The following is a 14,265-nucleotide window of genomic DNA, read 5'->3' as shown; positions in this document are numbered from 1 at the left end:
CAGACGAACTCGATCTGCGGCAATGGGCGCTTTTGCGAGAGTCCAGGTTGAGGTAGAGATTGGAGCTACCAGACTTGAAGAAATCCAAGTAGAACGAAGGCAACCAGGAACTAACGAAACATTCTGGTTCAAACAAAATATTATTTATGAAGATGCCTTGATTAGATGTGGTTTCTGCAAAAAAATGGGACATTCTGTCCATGTATGTAGAGTGAGAATGGACGCAGAGACCAGGAAGGAGTCGCAGCGCAAAGAGACTATTCCAGGGGCGGCCTATGTAGATGAAGAGGAAGGCGTCCAGAGCAATGGTCACCGGAATGAGATCAGTGGCCGCCGGAATGAGCAGAATCCGATGGCTGGTGCGTCTAACTTGGAAAGATTTTCCTTACTTTCGAAGGAACGATCTCCTTCCATGTTTGACTCGCACACTTTAAGGAACATTGATGGAAAATCAGTTATGCATAATTTGAATGGAGACATACAAATATGCCTTCCATTAGAAGAAGAAGGGAATATGGAAAGAAATAATCTAGCTGACACGAATTACTTGAATGATGGGGAGAATGACTTGGATGATGGGGCGGATTCTATGGATGGATCAGATAATGGGTTGGTTGGTGGAAATGGGTCTCTTCTGGGTCAACGTTCCTATAGAAATGTTGTTTCATCTGGTGGGGCTGGGAACAACACCCATAGGGCCATACAACAGAAGGAATCTTCAAGCTCCATTTACCATGGTAGTGGTGATCGGGTGATGACCCTGTCTAGGCATGGCGAGCAACATGAGACTGGTCAGTGTCAAGCACTGCAATGGTACAACAATGTCATCTCGTCATTCAACCCTCTTGAGATTAATGGTGGCACGGTGGTGGTTAATCATAAGGAGGTAGAGCAGATAGACAAAACTCTCTGCGAAAGGGAGGCTTTGGATCTGGTTCCTGGAAGACAGGGAAAGGGGAAACACCTGACCAATACAGAGCAGACTTTGCGAAAGTCTGGCCGTATTGCCTCATCAAAAAATAGTAAATGAAAGCCCTCTATTGGAATATTAGAGGGATAAAGAAGGCTGCCGCAAGGTTAGCTTTGAGGAATATTTTAAGGGACAAAAGACCTGATTTCCTTTGCATTGCCGAACCTATGATTCCCTCTGACGCCTTTCCTACGTTGTTCTTCAACAAGCTGGGTTTCGACCCTGATTTCATCCATAACGAGCGTCTTGGCGGAGTCTCAAATCTATGGCTGATTTGGCGAAGAGGTGTAGCAAAGCCTGTTGTGCTATCGTCTTCTGAGCAGCAAATCTCTGTCTCTGTGCAATGGGCTCAGGAAATTTTCATCTTATCTGTAGTGCATGCCAAATGCCTAAGAGCTGCTAGAAGAGAATTGTGGACCGACTTGGTGGCAACCCATCCTGGGCTGACTACTCCTTGGATGATTTTTGGAGATTTCAATGCCACCCTTCTATCTTCTGAAAAAAGGGGGCCTGGAATTTTCAACCTGGGATCAGCGGGAGATTTTGGCGCAATGGTGGATACTTGTTCTCTAATTCAAGTTCCTTCGCAGGGAAGGAAATTCACATGGACTAATAACAGGAGAAGGGGACATGTCTCTGCAGTGCTCGATCGAAGCTTTTGCAATGAGGCCTGGATTTCTTATTTTCAAGAATGTCACCAATTTGTCTTGCAGAGAGTGGCGTCTGACCATACTCCCATTTTGGTGGTGTCTGAAGGCTCTGAAAGACCAAAAAACTGTCCTTTTCGCTTCCAGAGGTTCTGGGCAGACCATGAGGGTTATCTAAATGCAGTTAAGTCCTCCTGGGTGAATGACATTCCTGGATCGCCAATGATGGTTATGGCTCAAAAATTAAAAAGATTGAAGCTCTTCCTGCGCTCCTGGGCAAAAGAAAATTTTCCAAATTTTAATTTGGAGATGATGGAAGCAAAAAAATGCATGGAGGAGATCCAGACTGAAATTGACAGAGATGCGATAAATGACTCAATTTATGCCAAAGAAGCTGATGCAAAGACCAGATATCTGAAGGCCCTGCAAAATTATGAGAAATTATGGGCTGAAAAATCTCGTTCTAGATGGAGGAATCAAGGAGACAGATGCTCAAAATTTTTTCACATCTCAGTGAAGATTCGGCGAATGAAGAACTCCATTAAATCTCTGAAGATGGTTGATGGGACCCTGATCTCTGATAGAGAACAGATCAAGGAATATGTTGCGGGCTATTATGAGCATTTTCACAAAGGTACTCCCCTTACCAATCACATGGATTTATTGCAATGCATTCCTAATGTATTGGAAGAATGGGATAGAGGTCGACTAGATGGTATTCCCTCTGACTCTGAGATTAAGAATGCGGTGTGGGATCTTGATCCAGATAGTGCTCCTGGTCCAGATGGATTTCCTGGAGCTTTTTATAAATCATGTTGGGACATCATATCTTCAGATTTGTGCAATGCTATCAGATGGTTTTTCAGAACTGGGTTCATGCCTTACGGCATTAATAATAATTTCCTGGTTTTGATTCCTAAAATTGAAGGAGCACTATCCCTTGACAAATTCAGGCCATTGTGCATGGGAAATTTTTTATGCAAAATAATATCAAAGATTCTGGCTATGCGATTATCGTGTGTTCTTCCAAAAATTATCTCTGAGGAGCAGGGGGCCTTCCAGAAAGGGAAGATCATTCATTCCAACATATCACTTGCCTCAGAGCTGGCAAACATGATGTTTGCATCCACAAGAGGTGGAGGTATGGGTTTAAAAATTGATATCCAGAAGGCGTTCGACACCATCTCTTGGAATTTTATTTTTCAGGTTCTGAGGAGATTTGGATTTTCTGAAAAATGGATCTCTTGGATCCATCAGATCCTTGTTTCTGCCAGAATCTCAGTTCTGTTTAATGGTGGCCCTGTTGGATTCTTTGGTGTGGAGAAGGGTCTGAGACAAGGAGATCCAATCTCGCCTATGCTGTTTATCATTGCTGAAGAGGTTCTTTGTAGAGGCTTATCTGAGCTCCTAGCCAATAACAGCATTAAAGCTCTATCGGGTCCGCGTGGGGCGATTATCCCTACACATATTCTTTTTGCTGATGATGTTTTTATCTTTTCAAATGCTTCCATCAGGTATGTTAAAAATCTCAATAATTTTCTCGCTAAATATCAAAGCTTCTCTGGCCAGAAAATAAATTTAGACAAAAGCAAGCTTTTCTTGGGATCTGTTCCTGCCTCTAGGAAGCAAGCCATTGCAGAAGAGCTTGGTATCTCCATTTGTAACTTCCCCACCCGCTATTTGGGGGTCGAGATCTTTAAGGGAAGGCTGAAAAAGGAGTCGCTTATCCCCATTCTGGATAAAGTCAAAGGGCGTCTAGCAGGATGGAAAGGGAAGATTTTGTCCATGGCTGGACGAGTGGAATTGGTCCGCTCAGTGATCTTGGGAATGATGAACCATAGTTCAGCTGTATATTGGTGGCCTTCATCCCTTATTGCAATAATGGAGAGGTGGATGAGAAATTTTATCTGGACAGGTGAGATTGATACTGCAAAAAAAATATCAGTCAGATGGGATCTTTGTTGCAGGCCTAAGGATGAAGGTGGTTTGGGACTGAGAAGGCTCAGAGACATAAACAAAGCCATGCTCTGTAATATGGTCTGGAGGGTCAAGCATGAGAATTCCTTAGCATGCAAATTCTTAAGGGCGAGATTTTTGAGGGGTGATGGTTCCTTCAAAAAGTCCTATAAGCCTTCATCGATTTGGCCAGGCTTTAGGAAGATGTGGGACTTCATGACCACCAAAGAAGCCTGGATGATTGGAAATGGGGACAGCATAAAGTTCTGGTCAGATAAATGGTTGGGCGGCAAATCCATCCTAGAGCTAGTTGGCCTGGAGGGAGAGTCGAGTCTTCTCTGCAAGGGAAAGGTCAGTGACTTCATTGACAATTTTAAATGGAAATTGCCAAATGTTATCTCCCCTTTGCTGCATGATATTTTTGAGAAAATTCGAACCATTAAAATTCCATCTTATCCCTGTGAAGATATGTGCCTGTGGAGTCTATCATCTGATGGGATTTTCAATTCTAATTCTGCCTAGGAAGATATTAGGATTCGTAATCCGAAAGTGCCATGGTTCTCTTTGATTTGGGGTAAAAAGATGCAACCCAGGGTGTCTATCTTTGGTTGGAGAATGGTGCACGACAAGCTCCCTACAGATGACGCTGTTCAAAAGAGGGGCATAGTCCTTGTCTCTAAATGTAGCTTATGTGGAATGGAGGCTGAGACATCTTCTCATGTTTTCCTTCAATGCTCCTACTCCGAAGATATATGGCTCTTTTTTTGTGGATGCTTCAATGTGCAATGGCAGCCAGCTGGAACCATGGCCGATTTCCTCACATGGTGGAGAAGAAAACAGAAATCAGTTTGCTGCAAAGAGGCATGGATCATGGGGTTACTAACAGTGGCTGATCACATTTGGCGCGAAAGAAATATGAGAAGGCATGATGGCAAGGAACGACCGGCAAGATACCTGAAGCAGATGATTCTAGAGGATATTCAGTTTGCTAAGCCAAGCACTAAAGGTGAAGTCAAGACAATGTCCGATCTCATTTGCTGCAGGAAGCTTGGTATTCCGATTCAGCGATCTCCACCAAAAGCAATCTTAGAGGTTTTCTGGTGTAGACCCGAGGCAAATTGGATTAAATTGAATTTTGATGGAAGCTCAAGGGGGAACCCAGGTCGTGCAGGTGCAGGAGGAATTTTTCGTGATCACAGGGGAGGCGTTCTTGGCTCCTACAAAATTTTTATGGGTGTCTCGGGAGTCTTCGAAGCTGAAATCGAAGGCCTAATGGTGGGGCTGATGCGTGCTAGGGAGATGGGCATTCCATGTCTGTGGGTAGAGACGGATTCTAGTGCTGTTGCAATCTCTATCCAGCAAAATAAAATTCCATGGTTTGCTTTGCAGAGATGGATATTCCTCCAGCCATATTTGGAGAGTATAACATGGAAAATAACTCACAACTTCAGAGAAGCGAACTCAATTGCCGACTTCCTGGCTAGAGATGCGGCGAAGACAGGGATATCAGCCATAAATGTTGACTTTCCTGCCAACATTAAGGATTTCATCAGAAGAGATGCTGAGGGCAGACCAAACTATAGATTTGATTAGTGGGATTCTCTTTCCCCTGCTGATGGCAATGCCGAAGGTGGGGGTCAGGGAATCGATTTTATTTTTGATTCACTCTATTTTCTCAGTTTGATGTACCTCTGTAATTTCTTCCTTTTTCTTCCATTTTAATATAATGACTTTCTAGCGAAAAAAAAGAGAGATCTTCCAGGGAATAGAATTCAGAAAAGGAAGAGCAAACACCCATTTCTGAAGCACAAACCAGGGAATCTGATTTTGCTGCACTACAGAAACTACTACCGACGAGTCAGACTCTATCCATAATACCCTAGCATCAGAATTTTTTGCCAATAAAATCCCTTCCATTACTGCCTCAAACTCCGCTTCATAAATTTTCTTAATACCCAAGAAAATACTGAACGCATTGCACACCTGCCCTTCGCTGTCTCGAACTATAACCCCAGCGCCTGCTCTGCTTGGATTACCCGGAGAGCCACCATCTGCATTAATTTTAATCCAAAACATCGGGGGCTTGCACCAATGCACTTCCAAGGGAGGAGAGGAACTAGGATTCATAATGGATAAACCTAGTCTCTTGCAGCACAAAATATCAGAGATAGATTTCACCCCACCCGGTGACTTCCTTAGACAAAGAGCTAATTCCTACCGAATAAACTCAAAATTGTGCTCTACCGTTCTCATCTTACCATCATGGGATCTTCTATTTCGCTCCCACCAAATATTAGCAACAATAATGGAGAACCCCATTAACCATGGATTTTTCAAGTTTAAAGCACAAGCCTTGTTTTTCCACCACCTGAGGAGCCCTTCAATGGATTGATGATTCGGCCATACAACTTCAAAAAAAGAACAAAATTTTTCCCAAATGCAAACTGAGAAGGAGCAATTGAGGAAGATGTGATTAATACTATCTTCATCCTGTCTACATAGGTAACACCTTGAGGCAAGATGGACGCTATTGTTTTCAATCAGAAAATCTGTGGGAAGTCTCATATGAGCAAGACGCCACCCTAGACTGCTTGCTAACTCTAAAACACCACGTTCTATCTCAATCTCAAAAGACCGATCTAATGAGAGGAGGGTGTTCACAGGTATACTAGGAAAGGGATTTCTCACTCACATGGATGTTACATAAAACCAAGGCCCAAGGAAGACTCCGCCCTAAAGGCTAAATATCAACCTGAGTATGGGGAGGTTCCAGGTACTAATGTCAAAATCAGCCCTGCCCATCATATGACTCCAGGAATCAAAGGAGCAGGATTTTGAATTGCTTGATATATTAGCTGTTTTTTGGGCTAAAAGTGATGAACCTAAATGCCAACTAATTCTGTGGTTATACTATACCGAGATTGATAAAAGTGGTCAGGTCAAAGATTGAGTTACCTAAGTCATATGCTATATCAACTCACTGAAAATCCGCATTCATGTTCTAGATTTCTCAGACTTGGTACAACAAGCCCTGTGTCATTTCATAACCATCCTCTAATCAAATCTTCTCTTCCCTGGTCTGTTCTCTGCATGTGTTTCTGGGGTGGTTTTTTTTTTTTTTTTTGGCTTAAGGTCAGCAAAAAAATATATTAATATGAAATAATAATGAAGATGTACAAAATCCCAAAAGGGCACTTACACAAAATCTCAATATCCCTCCACCTTCGACATTGCCATCAACAGAGAGGATATAAAGACCACGGATAAAACTCAGAGCTCAAGAGAATCTAAACCGTGGTTTACCCACAGCATTCCACTCAATATCAGAAATTGAAAATCTAGGAGGAGCATCCCAATCATATGATTGACAAGTCACAGCTACATGCTTTGCCATCCCATCTGCCACTGTGTAAACTTCTCGAAAGCAGTGTTGAATACTCCATCTAATTGAGTTTAAAAATTCCTGGGAACTTATCCATTGCTGCTTAAACTTCCATGGAATTGAAAAATTCAAGACACACCAAACCACAACTCTCGGATCACATTCAATTTGAATCCAGTTGAAATTCAAATTCTGAGCAACCCTAAGAGTTTCAAAGAAGGCTGCAAACTCAACATCAAAATTAGTGGCAATACCCATATAGGAGGCAAAGCTTACCGTTACCACCCCAAGGTCACTCCGAACGACTCCACCAGCGCCTGGATTCCCTGGGTAGCCAAGAGAGACCCATTAATAACTATGTTGCTGCAACCAAAAAAAGGATGGACCCAACAAATTTCATTAGTCTTTCTTGCCTTGGGCTTTGCTCTTAACAGCTTCAACGATGCTGAAAGCATCAGCTCCTGCATCGACTTAATCACCACTGGAACCACACAAGATACTCCCTGCATAGCCATGATAATAGCTTTCACTACCGAATTACCAGTTCTACTGTTATCATACCTCTTGTGGTTTCTTTCCATCCAAATATGATATAAGATATAAGTAAAGGATGCACACCACATTTGCTTCAGATGAATGTTTCTGGGCTGGTTTTTAAACAGAACCATTTAGCAGATGGCTTTCCATTTCCAAGGAGCTTTAGTTTTTGACTTGGTACCGAGTTTCATAAAGCCCCGGACCTGTTTCTTAGTTGATGAAAAAATAGCATCAACATTATAACTTACCAAAACGCATTTAGTTCTTGACCTTCTACATCATCCTGGAGACATTATGATTGAATGGATGATCCAACTGACCATTTTTTGGTGCAGAGATTGCTATGTAGGATCCACTGTATGTGGATTAGTCCCTGACTTGCATGAGCATTATGTGCACAAATAAGGTAGAGGATGGCTTTATATGTCAATTCCCAACCCACATCAGTCTTTTTCATCGATTATTAGAAAAAGGACATCTAATAATACATTGATCCACCTATTAGAAATTTACCTCATGACTTTGCCATTAGAATATGGTTCAGCAAAGGAAGGCCTTGATGTAATAACCAGGTGAAATACCCACCAATCATATGAAAGGGAATGAAGAGCAGGCTGAGGTGACCCCTATCCAATTATATCCTTCCTTCCATATGCTTCATAGAATTTCCACAAGAATGTATCGCTTCAACACTTTCCCTCTCTTATCAAAAGAGAAGAGTTCCAAAACCCAAGCTAGATGATGGGTGAAATTATTATGGTCAACTCATTTGATTAGGATAGAAAGATCCTCTATAGAATCATTAGCTCAAAAAGGCAGAGCACCTGGGTTTGCACCCAGGGGATGATGGTTCAAATGCATTAGGACTTTTATGTGAAATGGACTGTTATCTCATTTTATCAGGTGTCACGGTACATCATCTAATACTATTGTTTATCTGGTCTAGATTCTTACACTTGTATACTTACTTTTAGCAGCTTGTATGTTGCAAGAGGTGTTTGCATTTATATACATTAGAGTTGGTCCCCACAAGGCCTAATTATTTTTTATCTTGTACATCTCATCAAAGACCTACATTTATTAGTCAAAGTTGGTTTCTCACTGTGTGGATTCAAGATACTGTAGACATGCAAGTTCTCATCCTCCTAGAACTTCCTTGTGTGGGAAAACAACTAAAGTCCCTAGTGTTCCCACAGAGTTATCAGTTCTGAGCCGACCTTTCTTCCCTTCCTATAGACCTACATGGATTTACACCTCAGATATTTTCTAATATCTTAGAACGGCAAGTTGCTACATGGGCAAGACTGCTTTCATCAATGTAGCCATTCTTTTCTTGTGTTATAAGCTCTCATTGTAAAATGAATTGTACGTTTTTATTACCTAATTCATACATGACTGATTCAAGATTGAGAAATTACTTTAGATAATTTAATTTCTTTGCCGGAATTCACTGTTCTTTGAAAGTTCTCACCCAACCAAAAAAGAAAGGAAAGGAATAAAGAACAAATTTATCAAACTTTGAGTTAAAAAAGAAAGAGGGAAAACCAACAGAGAAAGTAGATTCCACAAAAAAATAAAATAAAAAGAAGAAAAAAGAGAGAGAAGAAAGAAAGAAATAAAGAAAGAAAGAGAGAAAAGCAGAAGAGGTAATTTTTTTCGCTAAATGGTCATGTATATTAAGAGAAAAGGGAAAAAAGCATAAACTGTACAAAGAAGATCCATAAAAAAAAGGATCCAAAGAAAAACAAAAAACCAGAAATCACCCCACCTAGAACCCACCCCCACCTACGGCATTGCCATCAGCGGAAAGATAGGTGCTAGGCCAAAAAACAGAAAATGAAAACTAATAAAATCTGAATCGCGATCTACCCATCGCATCCTCAGCCATGAAGTCAAGCACCTCAGGAGGCCATGCCACCACTGATGTAGATGCTTCCATCTTAGCAGCCATCTGCGCCAGGAAATCTGCTATAGGGTTTGCCTCTCGATAACAATGAGTGATTTTCCATCTTATACCACTGAGATAAGAAATAAGGGAAGACCACCTTTGCCAAACAACCCACGGGACCCAACCCCTTTGAAACATGAGCACCACAGCGCCCGAATCACATTCAATCCACAGAGATGCACAATTCAGCTCTCTTGCTCTCTCAATTCCTTCAATTAAAGCTTGAAATTCAGCATGGAAATTTGAAGCTATTCCTAAATAGGAGCTATAAATCGCTACAATCTGGCACTTGCTGTCCCTTATAATGCCACCTGCTCCAGCATTCCCTGGATTACCCAAGGACGAGCCATCACAATTTAGCTTCCACCATCCATCCATCGGAGGCAGCCAGAAAATTTCTTGCACCCCTTTAATCTTCCTTCTTGGCACCTCTATATTAAGCTTCAAGCATCTCTCAGAATCTAGTCGAGATTTTATTCTGTCATTTTTTCCTGGGCCACGTCTTCTAATCTCCTCCATTATTGTATGAAAGACTTGACCATAAGATCGATGGAGACCCCTAAATCTTCTAGAATTCCTTTCCATCCAAATAAAGTATGGAACAAGAATCAAACCAGCCATCCACATTTGAGACAGTCCAATGGATTTGGATTTTTGAGTCCACCATGAAACATGCGCTAAAAAATCATCCCCCTGATAGGACCAATGAAAACCAAAGACTTCAGCAAACGCCCTCCAAATGTAGACAGCTCCATCACATTTCACGAACAAGTGATTTATAGACTCCTCAGCCTTATTGCACACCTCACACCTAGAAGGGAGCGGCACTCCTTTTCTTTTTACCTTGTCATCACAAGGAAGCTTTCCATGTATAAGTCTCCAGCCAAAAACTGATTGGCGGGGGATCAAAACCGAGCTCCACACCATTTTTGCCCAGCCCACTTTAGGAGAAACCTTTCTCAATGCTTCCCAGGCCGATTTAGTGGAGAAAGCTCCTAAGGAGGATAGAGACCCGCAGCATCAGTCTTTCTGACCCTGTGGCAAAGATATATTCCCTATAGCTTTGAATATATCTTTTAAAAATTCAGACTGAATAGGGGGAAAACACCACTTACCATCTTCAATAAAATCTACCACTCTGCAATTGCTATAGGAAAAATGGGACAAAGGGAGGGGGGAGAGCTCAGCAATAGACAAAGGACCTATCCATCGATCCTTCCAAAAGAAAATGTCCTCACCTGTACCCACCATCCACCGCTCAGATAGAGATACAAAATTCCACATCTTCGCAATACCTTTAAACACTGAAGATGCTCTATAACCCTTCTTGAGGTCTCCACCTTCATTCACAAATCTAGCCCGCAAAAAGGAACTAAAAGCAGATTCTTCATGCTTCATTTGCCACACAAGTTTGCTAATCACTGCACAGTTGACATCCCTCAATCGCCTGATACCTAAACCCCCTTCCTCCTTAGGTCGGCATATCTCTTCCCATTTCACAGTGATTTTCTTCACTGTGGAAATATCCCCAGACCATAGGAAATTCCTAATCCATCGTTCCACCGTTTTAATCACCGATTCAGGCCACCAATAAATGGAAAAATTATGAATAGGCATACCTAAGATCACAGACCGAATGAGCTCTGCACGACCAGCCATTGAAAGGAGTTTGCCTTGCCATCCCTGTAAACGAGATTTAATTTTATCCATAAGAGGAAGCATCCTATCCTTCTTGACAGCGCCCTTGAAGATCTCAACCCCAAGGTACCTCGTCGGAAGAGAGCAAATTGGGATACCCAGCAGATCAGAAATATACCTCTTCCTGTGAGGGGCGACTTTGCCAAAATAAACCTTACTCTTCTCCAAGCTTATTTTTTGGCCAGAAAATTCTTGGTAATTAATCAGGAATTCTCTCAGACATCTAACATGTTTTGCTCCTGCATTCATGAAGATAAAAATATCATCCGCGAAAAGCAGATGACTGGGGACAGTAGCACCTCTAGGACCAGGGAGCGCCTTCAGTTTTCCTTCCTTTAATAGACCATTTAGACCCCTGCACAACACTTCTTCTGCCAAAATAAAAAGCATAGGAGATAGCGGATCCCCTTGTCGCAAACCTTTCTCAACTCCAAAGAAACCCACTGGACCACCATTCAATAAAACTGAAATTCTAGAAGAAACCAAAATTTCATGAATCCAAGCCAACCAAACATCCGAAAAGCCAAATTTTTTCAAGACTGCAAAAAGAAAATCCCATGACAATGTGTCATAGGCTTTCTGCACGTCAATCTTAATACCCATGCCACCCCCTCTGACAGATGTATGTAATAAATTAGCAAGCTCAGAGGCTAATCCAATATTAGATGAAATAATCTTACCTTTCTGGAACGCCCCTTGCTCATCTGACACCTTTTGCCCCCTCCCACAAAAAAATAAATGATGAAAAATAAAAAATATTGAGCGACCCCTATCATTGTACAGCTATATCACATAACCACTTGTCCACCTTATCAATATATCATTGTCAAAAAAATTAATTGCCTTTTCAGTCATGCATGAAAAATGACGAGATTTATTTACCCTCATTGAAAAATTTATATTATAAAAAGACAAAATAAATAAGGTTACAATATATTTTTCACCAACCTTGATTACAACATGATTTTTCTAAAATAAATTCCTCTTTTTTAATAAGTAAATAAATTTTCATTTGATATTAGAGAAATGCTAACATAACAAAAAGATATGAGATTTAATCTTGTAAATTTCCATCTCAAAAGACCAATCTAATAAGACGAGTTCACAAGTATATGAGGAAAGGGTTTTTCCCACTTAGAATTGATCTGGGACTAATACGAATAACAAGCTTTATTCTATCAATGGTTATTTTGAATTTTTCTCTGTTTTCTTCTTTTTCTTTGCATACATGTCCATTCTAATCCCCAGATCTCTGTTAGCTTGATATCATGATGTTTATTTGATGGCTATGACTATTTGGATGTGGCGTAAATGAGAATATGTATATTGTTGATGGCTTTCTAGATGCTTATTTTATTTATTGGTCAGGCTAAAATTATGACTGTTAGCTCATCAGAATCAACAGTGTCTTAGTTTGATAATTTTATACTTGAAATTTGATTTGTATTGAATCTATATATTCCTTCATTGATTAATTAACTTGAATTACATTACTAGTTGCAATGCAACAAAATTTGTACAGCAAAAGATTGGTGGAGTTGAGGATAGACTACATGATAATGTTGAGGAGGAGGATCAAAACAAGGTAGTATAGAGGAGCAAGAATATGCACTATAATGCTGATTATGAGGTAAAATTTTTTTATATTATTTGTCTTTTTAAAATGGCAAAGAGGTGTTGTTTCCTTTTGAATCCATTACCACTAAATTGTAGTCTTCATACATAATTTTACATTTTACCTTTAAAAACGATTAAATCTGTACTTACAAACATATTTGCATGTAATTTTGATATGAATTGAATTATTGAAAGAAGCAATAAAAAAGTTGAATTCTGATGCATTTTCTTTATTGAAATTTAAAGCCACATCAAGTGAAGAGGACCTCCCTACGAAGGAAGAAGTAGACGTGTTGAGATGGCAGAAAGAAAAGGCTAAATCTGTGAAGTCAAAGTGTTGAGATTGCAGAATGTGAAGGCTAAATATCTTTTCTTGAACATGCGACCTTCGCGTTATTAACACGACTCTCTATTCAACTGAGCTAACAGGCCAAAGAAGCGGCTAAGACGGGTGTCACGGGAATCTTTTGCAGCTTTTGTCATTACATATCAGAGGTGATTGCTGCAAATGCTTCAGGAAGACCTAGTTTCAGGTTCAAATAAGTACAGGAACTTTTTTTTTTTTTTTTAAATCTATTCATACTTATCTGAATAATCCATTTAAGTTGGATTGATCTTATATTTAAGGTGGGCTAAGTTTTACAATATGCATTACGGCTACAATTTTGACCACATTTTGTGTATTACAGTCAATTATCAACCATATTTTGTATATTACAAATACATTTTCACTAAAAGGTCATTTGTATTACTAAGAAAAGAAAAGAAAAAAAGAAATGTACAGGAGGGGCCAAAAAAGGATACCAGAAATATAACATAAAGCTTGAGGGACTTTGAAAGCCTGGGATCACATCGCCACCTTTGGCATGACCATCAGCAGGAGACGTAACCCATAACTCCAAAAACCAAAATTAAACAAATCGGAAACGAGATCTGCTCAGATCCCAACTAAGCTCATCCTGAACTGAAGGAGGCATACTAGGGGAAATGATAGAGGTGCCACGTTTAGCAGCTAATTTTGCCTAGTAATCCACAATAGGGTTAGATCTCACTGAATACTGACTAGATAGGGATACAGAATATCCAATCTTGCATAACAAACCAAGCATAGACATTTTTATATTGCATGGGTTACCGCCATCGAGTATGTTTCGATGCCCAATTGTTTTGCGAGCTTGATACCTTAAATTAGATCTTGAAATTCCATTTTATAGTTTACTGCAACACCAACATAAAATCCAAAAGATGAAATAACTTTAGCCTTAGAGTCTCGAACAACATCACCAACACCCGCTCTCTTTGGATTGCCTAGAGAGCAGCCATCTATGTTATTTATTTTAACCTAAAACGTAAATGGAATGCACCACATAACAGGAGCTCTAGGAGGGCACAAAGACAAACCCAACACTCTAGCACATACCAAATTTGCTACTAATATTATCCTGCACTAGAAATTGGGAAAAAGCTCTTGAAATCATTGTTGGCAAATCAGGTTTCGACTAGAAAAACT

The 14,265-nt window shown here is 40.4% G+C and overlaps 1 protein-coding gene across 1 annotated transcript; it reads left to right on the top strand.

The window, feature by feature from the left end:
• Positions 1-1,026: 1,026 nt before the first annotated feature.
• On the top strand, positions 1,027-3,613 carry LOC122064964. Its single transcript, XM_042628755.1, has 4 exons — positions 1,027-2,523; positions 2,824-3,131; positions 3,240-3,465; positions 3,563-3,613. Exons 1-4 carry the CDS (start codon positions 1,027-1,029, stop codon positions 3,611-3,613), a joined length of 2,082 nt encoding a protein of 693 aa, XP_042484689.1.
• The last annotated feature ends 10,652 nt before the right edge of the window (positions 3,614-14,265 follow it).

Source organism: Macadamia integrifolia, chromosome 2 (assembly GCF_013358625.1).
Source record: "Macadamia integrifolia cultivar HAES 741 chromosome 2, SCU_Mint_v3, whole genome shotgun sequence".
Lineage (NCBI taxonomy): Eukaryota > Viridiplantae > Streptophyta > Magnoliopsida > Proteales > Proteaceae > Macadamia > Macadamia integrifolia.
This window is presented reverse-complemented; position numbering and strand designations above follow the sequence as displayed.

Coding starts and splice junctions, on each gene's coding strand:
- LOC122064964 (XM_042628755.1), top strand. CDS start 1,027: ATGAAAGCCCTCTATTGGAATATTAGAGGGATAAAGAAGGCTGCCGCA. Junction 2,524..2,823: donor GCATTAATAATAATTTCCTG/GTTTTGATTCCT, acceptor TTTATTTTTCAG/GTTCTGAGGAGATTTGGATT. Junction 3,132..3,239: donor TTTTCAAATGCTTCCATCAG/GTATGTTAAAAA, acceptor TCCTGCCTCTAG/GAAGCAAGCCATTGCAGAAG.